Source organism: Nylanderia fulva, unplaced genomic scaffold (genome assembly GCF_048542155.1).
Source record: "Nylanderia fulva isolate GAGA-0341 unplaced genomic scaffold, ASM4854215v1 Scaffold31, whole genome shotgun sequence".
Classification (NCBI taxonomy): Eukaryota; Metazoa; Arthropoda; class Insecta; order Hymenoptera; family Formicidae; genus Nylanderia; species Nylanderia fulva.
In genome coordinates this window covers 263,834-286,094 of record NW_028190379.1, presented here as the reverse complement: position 1 = coordinate 286,094, position 22,261 = coordinate 263,834, and the positions used below count along the sequence as shown (strand labels likewise).

The 22,261-nt window shown below is 24.6% G+C and overlaps 3 protein-coding genes across 6 annotated transcripts; all 3 read left to right on the top strand.

Moving 5' to 3' along the window:
* The first annotated feature begins 2,212 nt into the window (after nt 1-2,212).
* LOC114939098 (aminopeptidase N-like) lies at nt 2,213-7,697 on the top strand. Of its 4 annotated transcripts, none has more exons than XM_085484731.1 (9): nt 2,213-2,386; nt 2,969-3,107; nt 3,833-3,914; nt 4,925-5,253; nt 5,901-6,174; nt 6,745-6,913; nt 7,046-7,351; nt 7,433-7,499; nt 7,616-7,697. In XM_085484731.1, exons 1-5 carry the CDS (start codon nt 2,309-2,311, stop codon nt 6,017-6,019), a joined length of 747 nt encoding a protein of 248 aa, XP_085340857.1. In that variant the 5' UTR covers nt 2,213-2,308; the 3' UTR covers nt 6,020-6,174; nt 6,745-6,913; nt 7,046-7,351; nt 7,433-7,499; nt 7,616-7,697. The 4 variants fall into 4 exon arrangements, with proteins under 4 accessions (XP_085340857.1, XP_085340856.1, XP_085340858.1 ...); XM_085484730.1 differs by having other exon boundaries at nt 6,632-6,913; XM_085484732.1 differs by having other exon boundaries at nt 3,845-3,914; nt 5,901-6,913.
* Nucleotides 7,698-11,363: 3,666 nt separating this feature from the next.
* LOC114939039 (uncharacterized) lies at nt 11,364-16,059 on the top strand. The gene is made up of 5 exons (XM_085484747.1): nt 11,364-11,483; nt 12,100-12,238; nt 13,577-13,658; nt 14,720-15,048; nt 15,256-16,059. Exons 1-5 carry the CDS (start codon nt 11,406-11,408, stop codon nt 15,360-15,362), a joined length of 735 nt encoding a protein of 244 aa, XP_085340873.1. The 5' UTR covers nt 11,364-11,405; the 3' UTR covers nt 15,363-16,059.
* Nucleotides 16,060-16,994: 935 nt separating this feature from the next.
* On the top strand, nt 16,995-21,209 carry LOC114939078 (uncharacterized). Its single transcript, XM_029313317.2, has 7 exons — nt 16,995-17,439; nt 17,529-17,588; nt 19,851-20,041; nt 20,176-20,481; nt 20,563-20,629; nt 20,742-20,834; nt 21,060-21,209. The coding sequence occupies exons 1-7, from the start codon at nt 17,407-17,409 to the stop codon at nt 21,171-21,173; spliced, it is 864 nt and encodes a 287-aa protein (XP_029169150.2). The 5' UTR covers nt 16,995-17,406; the 3' UTR covers nt 21,174-21,209.
* Nucleotides 21,210-22,261: the final 1,052 nt, after the last annotated feature.

Sequence of the window (22,261 nt, the reverse complement as noted above, 5' to 3'; positions counted from 1 at the left end):
TATACAGGGTGTCCCAGAACTGTCGGCATAGTTTTAATGGCAGATTTCTGGTATTACTTGGAGATAATTTTTCTTTAGTAAAATTGTTAAGAAAAATCATCATTTGTAGCATATTCCTAATTTTTGTTATTATGTATCTTTATAACTATGCCTTGTATTAAAATTCTATTAAAGCAAAATCTATCTAAAATTAACTGAAGGATGTAGTTCAGTTGATATTTTATGTTAGTTTCCAAAAAAGCTTTAATTTTCAACTGCTTATAATTCGAAAATTATTAGTGTCTTCATTTTCGCTGAGAAAAAATTGTCTCCGAATGAAACCATGAATATGCCATTATAAACTTTTTCGCCAGTTCTGGGATACCTTGTATATATATATAAATATATATATAACAACCTCTAAAGTTTTGTTGACCTAACACATATTTATCATGATGACACGTACAGAGAATCAGTCAGTCTTTCGTGGTCTGTTGAACCATATCGTGGTAGATACAATAATTCTAATAAAGTATGTGTAAATAAATATATTCTTCGACCATTGCATACTGCTAAAGCATTAATTTGGTGCAGTAATTTTATAAAATATATAAGTTTTTTTAATATAAATTTGCAATTAACATACTGTTCCAAAATATTAAGTAAGTCAAAATAAGTTAATATTTTTATTGTTTAATTTTTTTTATTATATACAAAAATTATTTAAAAATACATTAAAACTATATTTAATTTCTTTATTTATCTTTTCCAGAGTGTGTTTTCAAGATCTAAAATAAATATTCCTTTTCTTCGACATGATGATATTCTTGAAACTATTATTAAGTAGCGGATCAATTTTTATCGCTGCGACGGCTTTTATTCGTAATGAATCTCGATGTTATGAATCACCAGAATATGTAAAACCAATACATTACGATATCAAGTTTGCATCAGAAATTAAAGAAAATATTTTCTATGAAGAATACAATATCAGCATAAACATTTGTGACAAAAGGCGAAACATATATTTACGGTCAGAAAAATTATGTATAAAGAACATTGACAAATATTGACAAAAATCAGGAGAATGATAAAGATACAATATATAAATCGAAATATTATATTAATAAAGACACAATTATAATTGCCTTTAAAGATGAATTATCACCAGGAAATTACATTTTAAATATAAAATATATTGGTATTGCTGATAAAAGTTTCAGAATTTTTAACATGGGAAAAAAACTAGCTGCTTTGCATTTCCAGATAATATACTCCACACGAATAATTAATTGTTGGGATAAACAATATTTAATAGAAGCAACCTTTAACATATCTATAGGTTGTAAACTATGCACGGCTTTGTCAATCATGCCATTGCAAAAGACGGAAACATCTAAGCACAATATGTCATGGACACACTTCGATACCACAACTGCAATGTCGCCTTATCTCGTAAGAATGATTATGTCTAATGACCTAACCATTGATAAAAACAAACCTCGAAAAATTAAAATATGGTGCAGGATCCAATCTGCATTTGACATAGAATTTGCAGAAAGTGTAGCAGAAAATATCGCGTTGGATTTTCAAAGATATTGGAATAATTCAAACAATATTTCGCACGTCACTCATGCTGCAATTCCAAATTTCCATGACAAAAGCATCATAATTTTCGGATTTGTTTTTTATAGGTGAGTAAAAGTGCTTCAAATTACATTAAAAATAAAATTATAATTGTATGCAAATTTATAAAGTTGAAAACATGTATATGTATTTTGTTTCTGTAAACTTTCGATAATATGAAAAATTTTGATGACAAACAATTTTAGTAAGATTAAATTTATTCGTAATATTCAAAAAGTTGAAGTTTACCGTTTTAATACGTACATAAAGAAGAGAGTATGTAAATATAAGCTAAATTGTACCCCCTAAAGGAAATGTTAAAATTGCAATAAAATTATAAAAGAAATGACAATTTTTTATTTATTTTGGTCTATAATTTTTATCAATGTTATACAAATTGACAGAAATTTATTATTTTTTTATATAATAAATTAAAAAATAAGAAAGCACTTATTTGATACAATTTAAAATACTGGTTTGCTAAATTGTACCCATGAGTTTTTAAATCGTAATTTTACAATAAAATGAAAAAATTGTAAAAAAATAAAGTTACATTTTTTCCATAATTTCTCAGTCTTGACATTTAAATACATCTTTCAGGGAAATAGATATCATCTTTAATAGATTTTTATATCCTGTTGTTCGCAAAATCCAAGTAGTATAATTCGTAGGATATAAAGTGGCACAGCAATGGTTTTATAATATGAACAATCCGTTTCTGTCAACTTTTTGGTTTAATATGGGTCTTACTACATTTCTTGCAATAGATGCTGTCGATTGGGTAATTCTATTTCAAACGCTATCTTGTTCCCACTTTCTCGTAAACGATGACAAAATTAAGCATTTATATTGCAAGATTTTCATATATTAAATTTTTATTACAAAATGCACATAAATTCTTTGTAAATTGTCGTAGCTAAATTAACATTGTATAAAATATTTAATTATTTCTTTAAAAATACTTTTTTTCACTTTGTTTTATTCATATAATTATAATGCAAAGTATTAAAAATATTTTATTTTTTTATCACCACGTTATTAGATATCTTTAATTTATATGAAATTTAGAATAAAATTAAATAATTAAAAGTTAGTACATACGATATTTATTCAAATTGGTATATGATAAGGACAATTCTGCTATATAATATTACGATATAATAATTGTAAAAATATATTATATTTGTTAATTATGTCAATACATAATTTTAGATTTATTACATATACTTATTTATGTGTTTTTCATAATGAGAAAATGTTTCTATTTAAGATAAAAGTAACGCTAATATAATATTAGTATTTGTGTCTGTTGTAAGTATTTTCAGAGCGATTATCTCGATATACTTAACAATTTTTTTTATAGACGTATCCAGAACTTCAAATAATGAATTTGTGTGTTGTTCAAAATCAACATTATTCTTTTTCTTTGGATGGTGATTATCATATGTGGAATTCTCCTATGCAAAATAACAGTTTATTAAACATTCGCCAATCCATCAGAGGTAAGATGATTATTTTATGTATGTACAAAATTGTTGAGATATGATCGAGGAAAAATGAATATTTCTTGAGATATATTTATCTTTATGTAAAATAATGTGTTAAAGATATAAAATATCCTACAAAATATTTTCTTTATGATTATCTTATTCTTACAAAACTTAATGAATATTGTGAGAAATCGACATATAAAATAATTAAGGTACCTAGAGCTATTGAAAAAATATAAGTGATTTTTCAATGATCATAAAAATTGGCCTTTAGGAAAAAGTCAATAGCGTTTACTTATTTTTCTTTAAAATTCAACAACTATTATCTAAAACGATTTTTTCTAAAATAAAATTTCTAAAATAAGTTTAAGAAATCAATGTTTGGATATTTTAAAATGAAATAGTGTATGTATGTATGTATATATTCTATACATAAATTTATTCAAATATAATTACTAAAAACTGAATGTTTTACAAGATATTTTACATTTTGTAAAAAATTGTTAACTTTTAACTTTTATAACTCGAAAAGTATTTAATTAAATTGTATGATCCTGTAATGTCTTGCTATATTCGTAAGAATTAACGAGAAATTTCATTTCACTGTTACGCGATTACTCCCTTGTATACATATAAAATATAATTTTTCTTTTTAAAATTATTATGTTTATATGTAATCTTTAAAATAATTATATAATTATAACATATCTAATTTATAATTTTGATTTAAATTGTAGCATCTTTTTTAGTGCGCATGTTACAACACGCCTTCACCAAACAATTATTTTGGAAAAGCGTTCGCTCATATATACTTGACAGGTAAGTAATATAATATACAGTATAATTTTAAAAAATAAAATTATGTAAAACTATTATATTTAATTTCATTACGTTTAGTACAAAACTGCTTTTGTAGAAAGAGAAATTGTTGTTTCATCGTTGTCATTTTTTTATATACGCATTCATTGTTGTTTTGTTTATTTTTGTTTCACGATTTGTCATTTTTTAAATAGTTTATAAATTATTTTTATTTTTTCTTTATTATTTCCCTTATTTCATTATTGTCTATAACTCTAATAATTTCTTTTCTTTTAATTGCATTTTGTACTACATTTGTTTTTTAATATATTTAACAAATATTTAACAGGTATTTAAATATATAACACTTCCACTTCCTTATTTTTATTTTCGTTTCTCGTAAATCGATCTTCTTTATATTATTTTTCTTATTTTTGTTTTGTCTTCAACTTTTTATATGTTTTATTACTTCTCTTAATCATTTTATAATTTTCTCAATAATTTTCTCAAATTTAATTTATATTATGCTGCTAATATAATCTATATTAGGCTAATAACAAATCTAATAAAATTAATAAAGAGTGATGACAAAAGATCTGTTTTTTGCCAAATTTATAGAGTCGAATTTTGGGACCTCAAATAGTACTATATGATGAGACATTAATCTTACAATTAAAAAAATTTAAAAATGAGCATAGGCACGGTTCTGGAGATAAAAATAAGTGATAGTGAAAGTTTCTCATCCCTGACTAGAAATTAACCCTTGCATCCAATTGTATCTTTGGAACTGTGCCAATGCTCATGTTTCATCTAATAGTACTATTTGTCATGAAAAAAAGTTTGAAATGTAAGGTCCCAAAAATGAGCAAAATTTGCCATTACTCTTTTATGTAAAAATATGTTATATTCTTTATTGTCGTAATGTAAGTATAAGATATATAAATATATAAATAGAAGTGCAATTTTATATTTTGTTTTTATTAATATATTTATAATGTTTTTTTATATATTTAATATTTTTGTAAATTTAGCGAAAGTATGGTGCAGTTTGGGGCAAAACTTGAGGCTGCTGTAGGAAAACATATTACACGGCAATTAATGACTGGACGGTATAAGAAAACGCATTATTGTCCTATCATAAAAATAATACGAAATTATGGGGATACCATGAACAAAGTGAATGTATCGATACAATATATCGACACATTAGAAATTGACTGCCTTCCTGTAACTTTTACTAGGGAAGCGTGTCCCCATTTTAAAAATTTTACTCATTATATGGTGTGCGTGGGAAAGGATTTAAAATTGTCATTAACATCTAATGAGAGTGGTTGGATGATATTCAATATACAACAAATTGGTAAGTTGATGATGCGTTTTATTTAATAATATCTACCAAGGGACTTATTATAACTTGTTTCTCGTCTTTATTCTACACACAAAAATAACATTATTTTATATTTTTATTTATTTTATATATTGCTCTTTAAAAATTTAAGATATTTATTGGTGTTTTCTATTATAATATCAATCAATTTTAAAGTTATATTTTTACAAATATTTTATTCTAATAATAATAAAAATTATAAAATGTTAATTATATTTATAAAAATATAGTAATATAGATATAAGTAAAAGCTACAATTTTCGTAAAGTTACACGTTACAAAATAAAATAATTATTACATAATTTATGTACAACTAGAATCAATTTTATTTTATGCTATACAACAATATGTTGCATAGTTTTATTTTTTATTTGTAATTAATTTTCTACATATGTATGTGCATTTTATTTATTTGTATTAAATTTTTAATACGTTTTTGATTTATAATTTATATAAACAAGAGGAAGAAACCAAAATATTTGAAAATAAATGCATTATAATGATAAAATTATTAAATAATATTTAAAATAATAAATATGTACAAAATGTACATAATGATAAAATTATTCAAATAATATTTAAAATAATAAAATGTATAAAATTTATTTGCTATTCTACAGGTTATTACCGCGTGAACTATGATAAGGAGAATTGGCAAAGAATTTCAAATTATTTAAACTCTGAATATTACACGAAAATTCATGTTCTTAATCGTGCCCAAATTATTGATTTCATTTAATGATAGCAGGCCAACTTGATTCATATCTATTCTGGGATATCATAATGTATCTGCATCGAGACGAAGATTTTATAGCTTGGTATCCTATGTTTAAAGCTCTGGAATACATATTCGGTACATTTTCAGCGTTTGGAAAACAAATTGAGGAAATAAAGGTAAATTTTAATAGATTTCAATGAAAATGTTATATTTCAGATATTTGCGTAATACACTCATTTACTACAAAAAGTTCAAATACTCAGAAAAATATATACGGCAACGATAAAATTTTACATACTATTTATTATGTCGCATATAAATGTGTAAATACATTCAGTTTGAATAATCACTCACGTGAAGAACAGGCTCCAAAGTGTTTGATTCTCACTACTGCTAATATTATTGATATATATATATATATATATATATATATATATATATATATATATAACATTGTTTTTGGATATATAGCTGGGTGTTTACAATCTTTGTCAATGATTTATAATTATTAACATTTCGCACAAATTTAATTATATTTTCGAGGAGGGGTCCTAATTATATCGCGCGGTCCGAGTGATTATCGAAATCGTTTCGCGGACGCAACATATGACGGGATGTAATTCTTACAATTAGTCCAGGGACATTCGACCGAAAGTTGGATTTGGACTAAACGCGGGCTCAAACATATTAATTAACCAGAGAAACAAATATTAACGATTTTTAAGAACTAATAAGACACATATTAGGCAAGGTACTTAGAGAAATCAAATACGAAGAAATTCATGAGACAGACGAACTTAGAAAGTGTTTACGACAAGAAGCTGCAAGATGGGCATGTTTTTTCGGTGACTTTACTTGTAAAACAGAAGCCAACAATAAATTAAAACGACATATCAAACATTCTCAAATACACAAGTAAATATAGTTATACACTTTTAGCAATTTTTAAATAAATTTCCTTGCAGGTATCGCTTATAATGTTCTCATTATTTAGTCAAAAAATTCATATGCTAAGCTTTAATAAATAAATTGAATTTTATATTTCAGACTTTTTCCATGGTGGAAGGAATGGACATATTGTAAAGGTTTGATGACAACTACCATAAACGAGACCACTTGGAAATCAGTGTTTGATATAGGAGTGTTTAAATCTGACGCTAAATTTTTGGAATACTTGGCTTGCCCTGAAGATATTGATGTCATCATCTATTATTTAAAAAATAAACGGTACCATTCTATAAAACAGGAATATCAACTTGATGTTAACAGTTTCTTTCATATTGTTACAAAGCATGCAAAGAATCCAACTATACTGAAGTACATATTAGATCATTTTAATGAAGTGAAACCAAAGTAAGGTGACATTTTTATAAATATTGTGTACAGAAGTTTATTATGTGTATTATATATGCATTTGTTTTTTTGTTTTTATAGAGAGATTAATATAATTGCAGCATTAATTATTATGATTAATAACGTATATTTTACAAATCTAACTCAGGTAAAAATTTTACTTGTTTAAATATGTATACAAAATATGGTAATTATGTGATAATAATAATTATTATTTAATGTTTAAAATAATATTGATAATGTTAGAAAAATAATACTTTATAGCAAATATCAGGGAAAGTTAGAGATATTTTAGACAATAATTTAGTTGAAGTAAATGACACAGATGGTTTATTTAAAATACATCAAATAAAAGAGGTAAATTTAATAAATATTATTATGAAAAGCGAAAGAAAAAGAAATATTGTTTTATTTTATCAATTCCTGAATAATATTTTTATGTTTGTTTTATTTGTTATATAAAAGGTATGTCAATTTCATTGTGCGAATCTTTTATTTTATATACAATATTACATGGTCATAATGCGGAATAAGATTACATTTTATTTAATTATATTATAATTTATAAAACGATTTATTTTAGATGAATGACATTATGGTAAATAAAGATGACTTATATTACCACGTTACAAAACAGATAACGAATCGGAACAATCAAACCGAAAGACAGATAAAATATTTTGAAAGATTTTATTACTGATCTGTGGATGTAAAAAAATCATAAAATTTTTTATTAATTTTTCCACTTCGTCCTTAGTTTACTTTTTTATAATAATTATCAACACGGTCGTATCAGTACTAAGACCAAATTTTGAATTGTTTTAATTTATTTTGATAAAGACAAATTTTTTGAGAAAAACTCGTATTTGTTATTTAAATAGAAAAATTTCAAAACGTATGTGGAATCTTCAAATAAAATTAATTAGAGTTGGCACGTTAGAGTAATTATTATCTTCTCGAACTTTTTAGCTGAGCTGCGGACAAAAATTGAACAAAATTTTTTTTGACACACTCTAATACAGACACAGTATATATATATATATATATATATATATATAATTTTTTCTTGGCTATCTGACGTTCAGATGGCCAGGAAAGAATCATAAAAACCCAGCACTTAATATTTTTTCTAGGACTCATATTTTTAGTAATTATTTGTAGTAATTATTCAGTAACAATTATACATTACTGAATAATCACTATTTTATTATGCCTTACATAAAAAAATGATGCAAGACATTTCGACTCAGTTTTCCACGAGGAATATCGCTATATAAATATTGGGTGCCAATTAAGTGACACCCTGTATATGTATATAACAACCTTAACAAAAGTTTTGTTGACTTGACACATCATATGTATCATAATGACATGTACAGAGAATCAGTCAGTCTCTCGTGGTCTTTTGAACCATATTGTGGTCGATATAATGAATGTAATAAAGTGTGTGTATAATTATATTTTTTGAACATTGCAAATTATTAAAGCATTAATTTGCTACAGTAATTTAACAAATATATAATTTTTATTAATATAACTTTACAGTTAATATTCAAAATATTAGGTAAGTCAAAATGAGTTATAAATATAAAAACATATATTTGTCTTCAAGTACAAAAACATTTAATCATACAGTATAATGGTATTTTGAAGAATTTCCAACATATTAGTATAAAGAAAATATAATTAGTATAAAAGGATATCTTTAAATTATAATCCAGAGATAATTTCAAATAGTGTCGATATTATAATATTTTATGAATTGTAATGTATTACAGAAAATCGTGGACCTATAAAAGTTTGATATAGAATAAATTATTTTTAAAACTTAAAAATACTATAATTTACGTAACAAATTATAAATATTATAATATATAGCAAAACACTTTTAATTATCCTTTCGCAATTAGATTACTAAAATTAATTCTCTACAATAATAATTCTCTACAATTTGTCGTACTTATATTTTATAAAAAAACATCTGCGCGTATTTTAATACTTAAATAATTAACTATAATTTACTAATAAATTAACTATAACAAGTAACAAAAATCAAATATTAACTTTGTTGTTAAAGATAATGTATAGAATTAAAAAAAGTAAAAATAGAACAACTGCTTACAATTTGTATTCGATAAATTCTCTTATAAGGGCAATGTATTATAAAAAGTGTTTATTTCTTTGTTTATATACAAAAATTATTTAAAAATACATCAAAGCTATATTTAAGTTTTTTATTTATTTTTTGTCCAGAGTGTTTTCCGAATCTAAAATAAATATTCCTTTTTTTCAACATAATGATAATTATAAAACTATTATTAAGTAGCGGATTAATTTTTATCGTTGCGACGGTTTTCATTCGTAATGAATCTTTATGCTATCTACCATCAAAATATGTAAAACCAATACATTATGATATCAAGCTTACATCACAAATTGAAGCAAATATTTTCTATGGAGAATACAATATCAGCATAAACATTCTTAGCAAAACGCGACACATATATTTACAGTCAGGAGAAATATGTATTAACAATATAACTTTATTTACAAATATTGAAAAATATCATAAGAATGATAAGGTTACAGTATATAAACCGACATATAATCGTAGTGGAGATACAATTAATATTGTCTTTGGAAATAAATTGTCACCAGAAAATTATACTTTAAATATAAAATATTTTGGTAAAGTTGATCAAATCTTCGGAATTAAGTAATAAATTTTTAAAAAACGTTTATTAAAAAGTATACAATATGCAATTACATAAAACATTGTAATTAATATACTATTTATGTATTAAATGCTAAAAAAGTTATTATATCGTAAAATTTAAATATAAGAACAAACAATCTTTATCTATAGTACACATTATTACATATTAGATTTACACATTTTTTAATTTCCAATATTATTATATTGCCAAAAATGTTTCAATGATTTATTTTTTTTGAAACGTAGTTGGCTAGCTGCTCTGAACTTCCAGATAATAGACATTCCACAAATAATTGATTGTTGGGATAACCGATTTTTATTAGAAGCAACCTTTAACATATCTATAGGTTGTGAACTATGCACGGCTTTGTCAAATATGCCATTGCGAAATACGGAAACTGATGAGCACAGTATGTTATGGACACACTTTGATACCACACCTGCAATATCGCCTTATCTCGTAACAATGCTTGTGTCTAATGACCTAACCATTGATAAAAACAAACCTCGAAAAATTAAAATATGGTGCAGGATCGAATCCTTATTTGACATAGAATTTGCAGAAAGTGTAGCTAATCTTATTACGTCAGTTTTTGAAAGTCATTGGATGCGTTTGAACAATACTTCGCACGCCACTCATGCTGCAATTTCAAATTTTCATGACAAAGGCATCATAATTTTCGGATTTGTTTTTTATAGGTGAGTAAAAGTGTTATAAATTACATTAAAAATGAAATTATATTTGTATGCAAATTTATAAAGTTGAAAACATGTATATGTATTTTATATCTGTAAACTTTTGAAAGTACAAAAAATTTTGAAGACAAACAGTTTTAGTAAGAATAAATTTATTCGTAATATTTAAAAAATTGAAATTTACTGTTTTAATACATACATAAAAGAGAAGGTATGATAAGTCGTACCCCTTAAAAAGTAAATGTTTAAATAGCAATAAAACTATAAAAGAAATGGCATTTTTTATATTCATTTAGATCTATAGTTCTTATCAATGCGATATACACATTAACACAAATTTATCATTTTCTCATATTATAAATTAAAAATTTGAAAAATATTATTTAGTGCAATTTACAATACTGGTTTGCTAAATTGTACCCTTGAGTTTGTAAATCGTAACTCTAGCAATGAAATAAAAAATTGTAACAAAAATTAAGTGTTATTTTTTACGTATTTTTTATGACTTCTCAGTCTTGACATTTAAATGTAACTTTCAGGGAAATAGATATCATTTTTAATAAATATTTATATCCTGTTGCTCGCGCAATCCAAGTTGCTCAATTTGTAGGATATAAAGTGGCACAGCAATGGTTTTATAATATGAACAATCCGTTTCTGTCAACTTTTTGGTTTAATATTGGTCTTACTACATTTCTTGCAATAGGTGCTGTCGATTGGGTAATTCTATTTTCAACGCTATTTCGTTCCCACTTTTTCGAAAATGATAACAAACTTAAGCATTTATATTGCAAGATGTTCGTATATCAAATTCTTTTTACAAAATGTGCATAAATTTTTTGTAAATTGTTTTAGAAATATTTAACATTATATGAATAATGACATTATATCAATTTAACATTATATGAAATTTTAAACTGTTTTTTTTAAATATACTGTTTACACTTTGTTATATACATATAATTACAATGTAAAGTATTAAAAATTTTTTTTATTATTTCATAACATTTTATTAGATAATTTAAAATTTTTATGGAATCAAAAATAAAATTAATTAATTAAAAACTAGTACACACGATAAGTATTTTAATTGGTTTGTTAAGGAGAACTCTGCTATATAATATCATGACATAATTATTTTAATAGTATATAATATTTGTTAATAATATTAATACAAAATTTAAGATTTATTATATTCATTTATATGTGTTTTTTTATTTAATGAAAAAATTTTCTAATTAACATAGAAGAAACGTTAATATAATATTAGTATTTGTTTTTATTGCAAGTATTTTCCAAACAATTATATTGATATATTTATTAATTTTTTTTAAAGGTTTATCCAAGATATCAAATAATGAATTTATTTGTTGTTCAAAATCAACATAATTCTTTTTCTTTGGATGGTGATTATCATATGTGGGATTCTCCTTTACAAGATGACAGTTTATTAAAAATTCGCGAATCCATCAGAGGTAAGACGTAATATAATAAAATTGTCCGCGTAAATTTTTAATTTTAAATATTATAAAAATATGTGTAAAAGTTTTAAGATAAATAATTCTTTATTTGGATTTTAGTAATATGTTTATTTTATAAAAGTACATACACACACATACACACATACAAACAATATAGATGTGTATATGTAATTTGCAATTAGCAGCTCCATACATATCCTTAAAAACAACTGTTGTTTTTTTGCAAAATTATTGACATTTCTCATTATTTTATATACAAAATTATGAGACGAGATCGTAGAAACATGAATGTTTCTTGAGATGTTATATTTACGTTTATGTAAAATAATGTATCAAAGGTATAAAATACCCTATAAAATATTTTCTTTATGATTATGTTATCCTTACAATTTATTGTTTCGATAATGAATATTACAAAAAATCGATTTATAAAAAATAAAGTAGATCCCTTAAAAAAATAGTAAGTTTTAAATGACCATAAATATTAGTTTTAAAAAAAGTCAGTAGCGGTCAATTGTTTTTTTTTAGATATCACAACACTCATACAACAATCATACAACATTTATTTAAAACGTTTTTTTCTAAAATAAATTGTTCAAGAAATTATTGTAGGGATATTTTACAATAAAGTTGTTTGTGTATGTATGTATATACTTCATACATAAATGTATTCAGATATGATTACCGAAAAATTAATATTTTATTAATAATATTTTATTCAGCAAGATAAACTTCAAATCTTTATAACTCGAAAAGTATTTAATAATAAAATGTTTTATTATAGTGTTTTAGTAAGGTCTCGACGTTAACTATGAGAATATGTAATACGAAATAGGAGATTCCGATTAAACTTATAAAGTTGACATTGACCGTGCTTTTCAAGATCGTCTCAAAGTCAAAGAGATAATATCACCATATACTTTTCTAAGTTTTACTACTTTTGTTTAAAAAATTTTTTTATTAAATCAATATTTTCTGAGCTATATTGTCGTTCCGGAACTTTTGCCCTTCTCTATATATTGTGTGTGTGAGTGTGTGTGTGCACAGATGCATGCGCGCGTGTGTGTGTTATAAATAATTTTAATAATTTTTATAAATAAAGTGTACGGTAACAACCGTGAATATGTAGGTAGAGGAAGTTAAATGGTCCCTTAATGTTTTGCTGTCTTCATAAGAATTAACGAGAAATTTCATTTTACTGTTACACGACTACTACTTTGTATACATATAAAATATAATTTTTTTTTTTTAAATCATTAGGTTTATATGTAATTTTTAAAATAATTATATATTTATAATATATTTAATTTATAATTTTGATGTAAATTGTAGCACCTTGTGTAATACGCATGATGCAATACGCTTACACCGAAGAATTCTTTTGGGAAACCGTTCGCCCATATGTATTTGGCAAGTAAGTAATATAATATAGAATATAATTTAAAAAAATTTAATTGTGTAAAACTATTATATTTAATTTCATTATTTTTACTACGAAACTGTTTTGGTAGAAAGAAATTGTTGTTGGATCGTTGTCACTTTTTTATATACATATTCATTGTTCTTTTATTTTTGTTTCACAATTTGTCATTTTTTAAAATAATTGATAAATTATTTTTATTTTTTTATTATTTCGTTTATTTTATTACATCGTCTATTATTCTTATAATTTCTTTTTTTTTAATTGCATTTTGTGCTACATTTGTTTTTTAATCTATTTAACAGATATTTAACAGGTTTTCAAATATCTAATACTTATATCTCTTTTTTGTTACTTTCCCATTTTAATTTTTGTCTCTCGTTAATCGATCTTCCTTATATTAATCTTTATATTTTCGTTTTGTCTTGAATTCCTTATTTGTTTTAATTATTTTATGACTCTCTCAAGACTTTGCTCATATATAATCTATATTAAGTTAATATAATCTATATTATTTTAATAATGTTCAAAAAATTTAATAAAATTATTAGAGAGTGATGGCACAAAGACCTGTTTCTTTGCCCATTATATGTAATCGAATTTTGGGACCTCAATCTTCAAATTTTTTTTATGTCAAATAGTACTATATGATGAGACAATAATCCAGAGAAATTTCAAGATGAGCATAAGCACGATTCCGGAAATATAAAGAAGTGAAAGTGACAGTTTCTCATCTCTGATTAAAAATTTATCACTTTCATCTCCTTGTATCTTCGGAGGTGGTTTTACAGGGATTAATATTTCATCTAATAATACTATTTGCCATAAAAGAGTAAAATTCAAGGTTCCAAAAATGGGCAAAATTTGCTATTACTTTTTTATGTAACATTATGTTATATTCTTTATTATTATAATATAAATATATAAATAAAAGTGCAATTTTACATTTTGTTTCGTAGTATTTATTTAAATTTTTTGTAATAATAACGTTATACGGACAATTTTAACATATTTGTAATGTTCTTTTCTATATTTTACATACTGGATGGATTTAGACAACATATGGGGCTTTTTATAGACAAAATTGTTAATGCTGCAAAAAAACCATACCGTTCTATACAAATATTAAATTTGTGGCATATGGAAACGCATTGTCCTATCATAAAAATAATACGAAATATTTCGAATACTATAAGCGAAGTAAATATATCGATACAATATACCGACACATTAAAAATTGACTGCCTTTCTGTAACTTTTACTACGGGAGCGTTACCCAATTTTAACAATTTTACAGATCATATGGTATGCGTGAAAGAGAATTTAAAATTATCATTAGCACTTAATGAAAGTTATTGGATGATATTCAATGTACAACAAATTGGTAAGTCGATGATGAATTTCATTTAATGATATCGACCAAGGGACTTATTATGATTTACTTCTTGTCTTTATTTTATACAAACATAATTGAAATTATTTTATATTTTTATCTATTATACTCATTGTCCAATAAAAATATGAGATATTCATTATATAACTATAATAATTCTTAAATATTTTATGTAATAATCTGCATTATCTATATTAGGTGCGCAACTAAGTTCCCGCTGTTTGTCTATAGATGGCTCCAGTAGTAAGTGCTGGTCGATTTTGACATATCCAAAACGTCACGAGCCAAGCTTAGACATATGGTAAACAAACCGCTTTGACATGTTAATGATTTTGTTTTGGCGTCATATACTTTTAGTTGTGTGAAAATGTCTGATTTTGTACCAAATAATCGTCATTTGCGGGAAGTGTTGATTTTCTTATTTCATTCGAAGAAAACGGCGGCTGAAGCGCATCGAGAGCTCCAAAAAGTTTACGGAGATGCTGCTCTAAGTGAAACAACGTGCCGTGATTGGTTCCGTCGCTTCAAAGACGGTGATTTCGATGTTGACGACCGTCCGCGTAAAGGAAGGCCAAAAACCTTCGAAGACGCTGAATTGGAGGCATTGCTCGATGAGGATCCATGCCAAACGCAAGAACAGCTTGCTTCAGCATTAGGAGTTACCCGCCAAGCCATTTCCAAGCGAGCAATACGAGCAGAGGCACGAAAAAGTGATTCTACTGCATGACAACGCTCGGCCTCATGTTGCCAAACCCGTTAAAACTTACGTGGAAACGCTCAAATGGGAAGTCCTACCCCACCCGCCATATTCCCCAGATATTGCGCCGTCCGATTATTACTTGTTCCGTTCGATGGCACATGGTCTGGCTGATCAGCAGTTCCGCTCATATGAAGACATCAAAAAATGGCTTGATTTGTGGATAGCCTCAAAAAACGAATACTTTTACCGTAACGGTATTCGAGCTCTGCCAGAAAGATGGGAAAAAGTTGTGGCTAACGATGGGCAATACTTTGAATGATTCATTTGTAACCATTTTTTCACAATAAAGTTGCATTTTCATAAAAAAAACAGCGAGAACTTAGTTGCGCACCTAATATATAATTATATGTTACATTTTGATGTTTTCTATTATAATATCAATTCATTTTCAAATTATATTGTTACAAATATTTTATTCTAATTATAATAAAAATTATAAAAAGTCAACAATTTTTATAAAATTAGTAAAATAATAATAACAAGTAAAACATACAATTTTCGTAAAGTTACATGTTACAAAAATTTTACTGATTAATATAAAATAAATATTACATGATTAATGCTCAACTAGAATCAATTTTATTTTATGCTATATTATAATATCTTGCACAGTTGTATTTTTCATTTATAATAAGTTTTCTATATGTATATGCGTTTTATATATATTAAATTTTTCATACGTTATGAAACAGACATTTTTGAAAATAAATACATTATAATACTACAATTATTCAAAACAACAGAAATTGATAAAATTTATTTACTATTCGACAGGATATTACCGCGTGAACTACGATATCGAGAATTGGCAAAGAATTTCAAATTTTCTAAACTTTGAAGATTACACGAAAATTCATGTTCTTAATCGTGCACAAATTATCGATGATGCATTTCATTTAATGATAGCAGGCCAACTCGATTCATATCTATTCTGGGATATCATAAAGTATCTGCATCGAGAAGAAGATTATATAGCTTGGTATCCTATGTTTAAAGCTCTGGAATACATGTTCGGTACCTTTTCAGCGTTGGGAGAAAAATTTAACAATGTTAAGGTAAATGTTAATAGATTTCAATGAAAGTGTTATATTTTATTTATTTGCATAAATATACTCATTCATTATAAAAAATTCTACTGCCAATATTATATAATTGATATATATGACATTGTTTTTCTCCCGACTGCTGCCAACCGTAGGTTGGCGAAAAGAGAGGAAGTATGCGTTTCATCGAGCCCGGATCGGTCGTGACCTTAATTCTCGATAACTACTGCATAGTTTTATATCAACTTTGGAACATAAGTTTCTTATTAATCAAGGAAGGTTTAAAGCGTATTATTATCGTTATTTATTCTATTAATAAAAAGTGAAAAATGAGTATTATTTCGTCAATACGGTCTCTCATTGGCTGCTGTGTGAACCAAGAGGAAAAATGATTCACCAATGAGATTCGTTGTAGTATCCGGATAGGGAATGTTGGTGACATTGGTATATACATCTCGAAGTAATAATGACGGGACTGATAGGAAAGGTTAGCTGTCACCTGTTGCGTGTTATTGTCAACAACAATATTAAGTGAAGTGTATTATTATGGATATATCTCAAGAAGATATAAATAAAGGAGTAAGTTTCTTCTTTTATATTTATTGTTTTTTTCTTTATTTAGAATATTGTTATTATTATTTATTTATTGTTTCTTTATTTATATGTAGGAAGAAGATACTCGCTTGAAGATATCTGAAGAAGAAAACATTATTAATAATAGAAAACAAGTAAATCTTGTTATTAATAATTAATAAAAATATATAATATAATTAATAATATAATTAATCTGTTGTAGTCATAACATGGCTATATGAATTTATATTTGTCTGCGTAGCCACTTATTTGCTATTAAATTTGCTACGTAGCCACATTGCTATAAATATCCACATATATAATTGTATAAATGTATATAGTTATTTTTTCTCTTATTTGTATATTATATAATAATTATATAATTAATTAAAAATATGTATACAAATATATTTATAGTTATACAAAGATATTAGCGCACCAATAATTATGGCAATGCAGACAAATATATTAACTTACATAGTCAATTATCTACTACAAAAGATTATTCACATATGTAATAATAATTAAGGCTATACAAATATATAAACTTACTTGTGATTACATAATGTATAAACTTATATAGCCATAAGAAAGTTAATATATTTGTCAAAGCCATAATTATAACTGCGTACAAGTTTACGTATTTGATATAAGATATTGTTGTCATCTGTCTTTGTCATCTGTCTCTCTCTATCTATCAATCTATCTATCTAGCTATTTTTTTTTATTTATCTCTCTATTTATATTATATTATATTAATTAAAAAAATTGTAGCAGAAAAATATTTGGAAAGAATATAGAACATTGCAGTCACATGGTGAGTGTATGTGTGTCTTTATTATTATTATTATTATATTATATACATTGTAATATATATATTACATAATAAAAACTTTTACATGTGTAGGATGAAGAAGCAGAGAGACAAAAGAATGAAGAAACAGCATAAGAACAGCAATAAATTAGAAAATAAATAAAAAAAAAAATAATAAAAAAATTAGAAAATAAAAAATAAAAAATAAAAAACAATTAAAAAAAAAAATAAAAAATAAAAAACAATTAGAAAATAAATAATAAAAATAAATTAGAAAATAAAAAAATTAGAAAATAATAATACAATTTTTTACAAAAGAAAAACTCCCGACTGCTGCCAACTAAGTTTTAATGTTTAAATTAAAAAATAATGTTTAAATTAGAAAATAAATAAAAAAAAATAATAAAAAAATTAGAAAATAAAAAATAAAAAATAAAAAACAATTAGAAATAAATAAAAAATAAAAAACAAAACAAAAATTAAAAATAATAAAAGAACAAAAAAATTATAAGTATAAAAAATAAGCTTGTAAAAGTTGGAAATAATCACACATAAATAAAGTCTGTTGTTTATTATATAATTTTTCTTATTTAAATTTATTGTTATCATACATATTTAGCGCTATATAATTTACAAAAATTTCAGATTTTTGAATTCAAAAAATTTTTTTAATTATAATTATTATTATTAATTCTACAATTTACAAGAGCAGTCGGGAGACGCCGCGCTAAATTTGAGACATATACGCACGCGCACGTTTTATGTAATAAATAGACACAAACACAAATATCGATACTCAACGGACGTTACAGTTTTTAGACGCGCGGCGTCTCCCGACTGCTCTTGTAAATTGTAGAATTAATAATAATAATTATAATTAAAAAAATTTTTTGAATTCAAAAATCTGAAATTTTTGTAAATTATATAGCGCTAAATATGTATGATAACAATAAATTTAAATAAGAAAAATTATATAATAAACAACAGACTTTATTTATGTGTGATTATTTCCAACTTTTACAAGCTTATTTTTTATACTTATAATTTTTTTGTTCTTTTATTATTTTTAATTTTTGTTTTGTTTTTTATTTTTTATTTATTTCTAATTGTTTTTTATTTTTTATTTTTTATTTTCTAATTTTTTTATTATTTTTTTTTATTTATTTTCTAATTTAAACATTATTTTTTAATTTAAACATTAAAACTTAGTTGGCAGCAGTCGGGAGTTTTTTTTTTGTAAAAAATTGTATTATTATTTTCTAATTTTTTTATTTTCTAATTTATTTTTTATTTTCTAATTTATTTTTATTATTTATTTTCTAATTGTTTTTTATTTTTTATTTTTTTGGATATATAGTTGGGTGTTTACAATCTTTGTCAATGATTTATACTTATAAACATTTCTCACAAATTTAATTTAATTTTTGAAGAGAGCCTCAATTGTGTCGCACGGTTTGAGTGATTATTAAAATCGCTCCGCGGACACAACATTTTAGGGGATGTAATTCATAGTCCAGGGACGGTTGACCGAAAGTTGCACTAGGACTAAACGCGGGCTTAAACATATTAATTAACCAGAGAAACAAATATTAACGATTTTTAGGAACTAACAAGACACATATTAGGCAAGGTACTTAGAGAAATCAAATACGAAGAAATTCATGAGAAAGACGAACTTAGAAAGTGTTTACGACAAGAAGCTGCAAGATGGGATTGTTTTCTCGGTAGCACCACTTGTAAGAAAGAAGCAAACAATAAATTAAAACAACATATCAAAGATTTTCAAACACACAGGTAAATATTGTTAAACATTTTTAGCCTTTTCTAATAAAATATCCTTGTATTAGATATCGCCTATTATATTCAAATAATTTAATCAAGAAGTTACTTACTGATTTTTAATAAGAGAATTTAATTCCATATTTTAGAATTTTGCCATGGTGGAAAGAATGGACTTATTGTACAGGTTTGATGATATCTACTAAAAACGAGTCCACTTGGGAATCAGTGTTTGATATAGGAGTGAATAAAACTGACCCTAAATTTTTGGAATACTTGGCTTGCCCTGATGATACTGATGTCATCATCCATTATTTAGAAAATAAACAATACCATTCTACAAGAGGAGATCATAAATTTCTTGTTAACGGTTTCTTACATATTATTACGAAGCATGCAAAGAATCCAACTATACTGATGTACATATTACGTCATTTTAACGCAGTAAAACCGAAGTAAGGTGACATTTTTATAAATATTGTGTACAAAAATTTATTATGTGTATTATATATGCATTTGTTTTTTTGTTTTTATAGAGAGATTAATTTAATTGCAGTATTAGTTATTCTAATTAACAACGTATATTCCGACAATTTATCTCAGGTAAAAGTTTTACTTGTTTAAATATACAAAATGTAATAATAATGCGATATTAATAATTATTATTTAATGTTTAAAATAATTTTGATAATGTTAAGAAAATAATACTTTATAGCAAATATCAAGGAATGTTAGAGGTATTTTAAACAATAACTTAGTTGAAGTAAATAACACAAAAGATTTATTTAACAAACATCAAATAAAGGAGGTAAATTTAATAAATATTGTTGTAGAAAGCAAAAGAAAGAGAAATATTGTTCAATCAATTCCAGAATCTTATTTTTACATATGTTTTATTTGTTATAAATAAAATGTATGATGATCTTATTGTGCAAATCTTTTTTATTTTATATACAATATTAAATTGTCAAAATGCGGAATAAGAATACAATTTATTTATTTATTTTATAATTAATAAAACAATTTATTTTAGAGTGACACTGTGATAAATATGTATAACTTATATGACTACACATTAAGACAGATAATTAATCGGAACGGTCAAATCAGAAGACAAAAACAGTATTTTGAAATATTTTTTGTATAATCTGTGGTTATAAAACAAAATGTCATTATTGCATACGTGGACATATTGCATATAAATAACTTTTTTTATTGTATATATACTATTTCTTTTACTGCTTTAATTATTGTTTATTTAGATGTATTACTATTCGATGCTTCTATATATTTACAAAACTTTATGACTGCATGCATCAATGATAAAAATTTTTTTATACTTATATTTTTAAAAAACATTTTTTTGCTGATTTTTTAAACTAAAATAATCGTTTAAATAATAATTGTATTATTTATGTTTAAAAAATAAATAAAAATTATAAATATGCAAAAATCGCTCTTTTTAATTTTTTAAATAATTTTTTATTAATGTTTTTATTTTACTCTCATTTTACTTTGTTGCAGTAGTTATCAACACGGTCTATATAGTAATCTCTGACAATGAGACCGAATTTTAAATTGTTTTTATTGATTTAAATAAAGATAAGACGATTTTATTGAGAGAAAACCGCAATTTCCATGTTATTTAAGTGGGAAAATTGCAAGGTAAAGGTGGAATCATTAAATAAAAAAAAAATATGTATATATATATATATATATATATATATATATATATATCAAGGTATGTAAAAAAATTTGTTGTTTAATTTTGCCCGCTGTCCAACTAAAGAGTTAGCTAGTGGAAAGATAATAATTACTCTAACAATCCAACTCTAATTGATTTTATTTAATGATTCCGACTTCAGAGGTCGTTATATATATATATAGGGTGTCCCAGAACTGGCGGAAAAGTTTTTAATGGCAGATTCCTGATATTATTTGGAGACGATTTTTCCTTAGTGAAAATGTTAAAGGGGATCATCATTTTTAGTATCCTAATTTTTGTTATCATGTATGTTTATAACCAAACCTTGTATTAAAATTCTATTAAAGCAAACTCTATCTAAAATTAACTAAAGAATGTAGTTCTGTTAATATTTTACACCTACAAGGCTTAGCTTCCAAAAAAGCTTTTATTTTCAAATGCTTATAATTCGAAAATTATTAGTGTCTCAACATTTTTGCTAAGGAAAAATCATTTCCGAATGATACCAGGAATCTGCCATTAAAAACTTT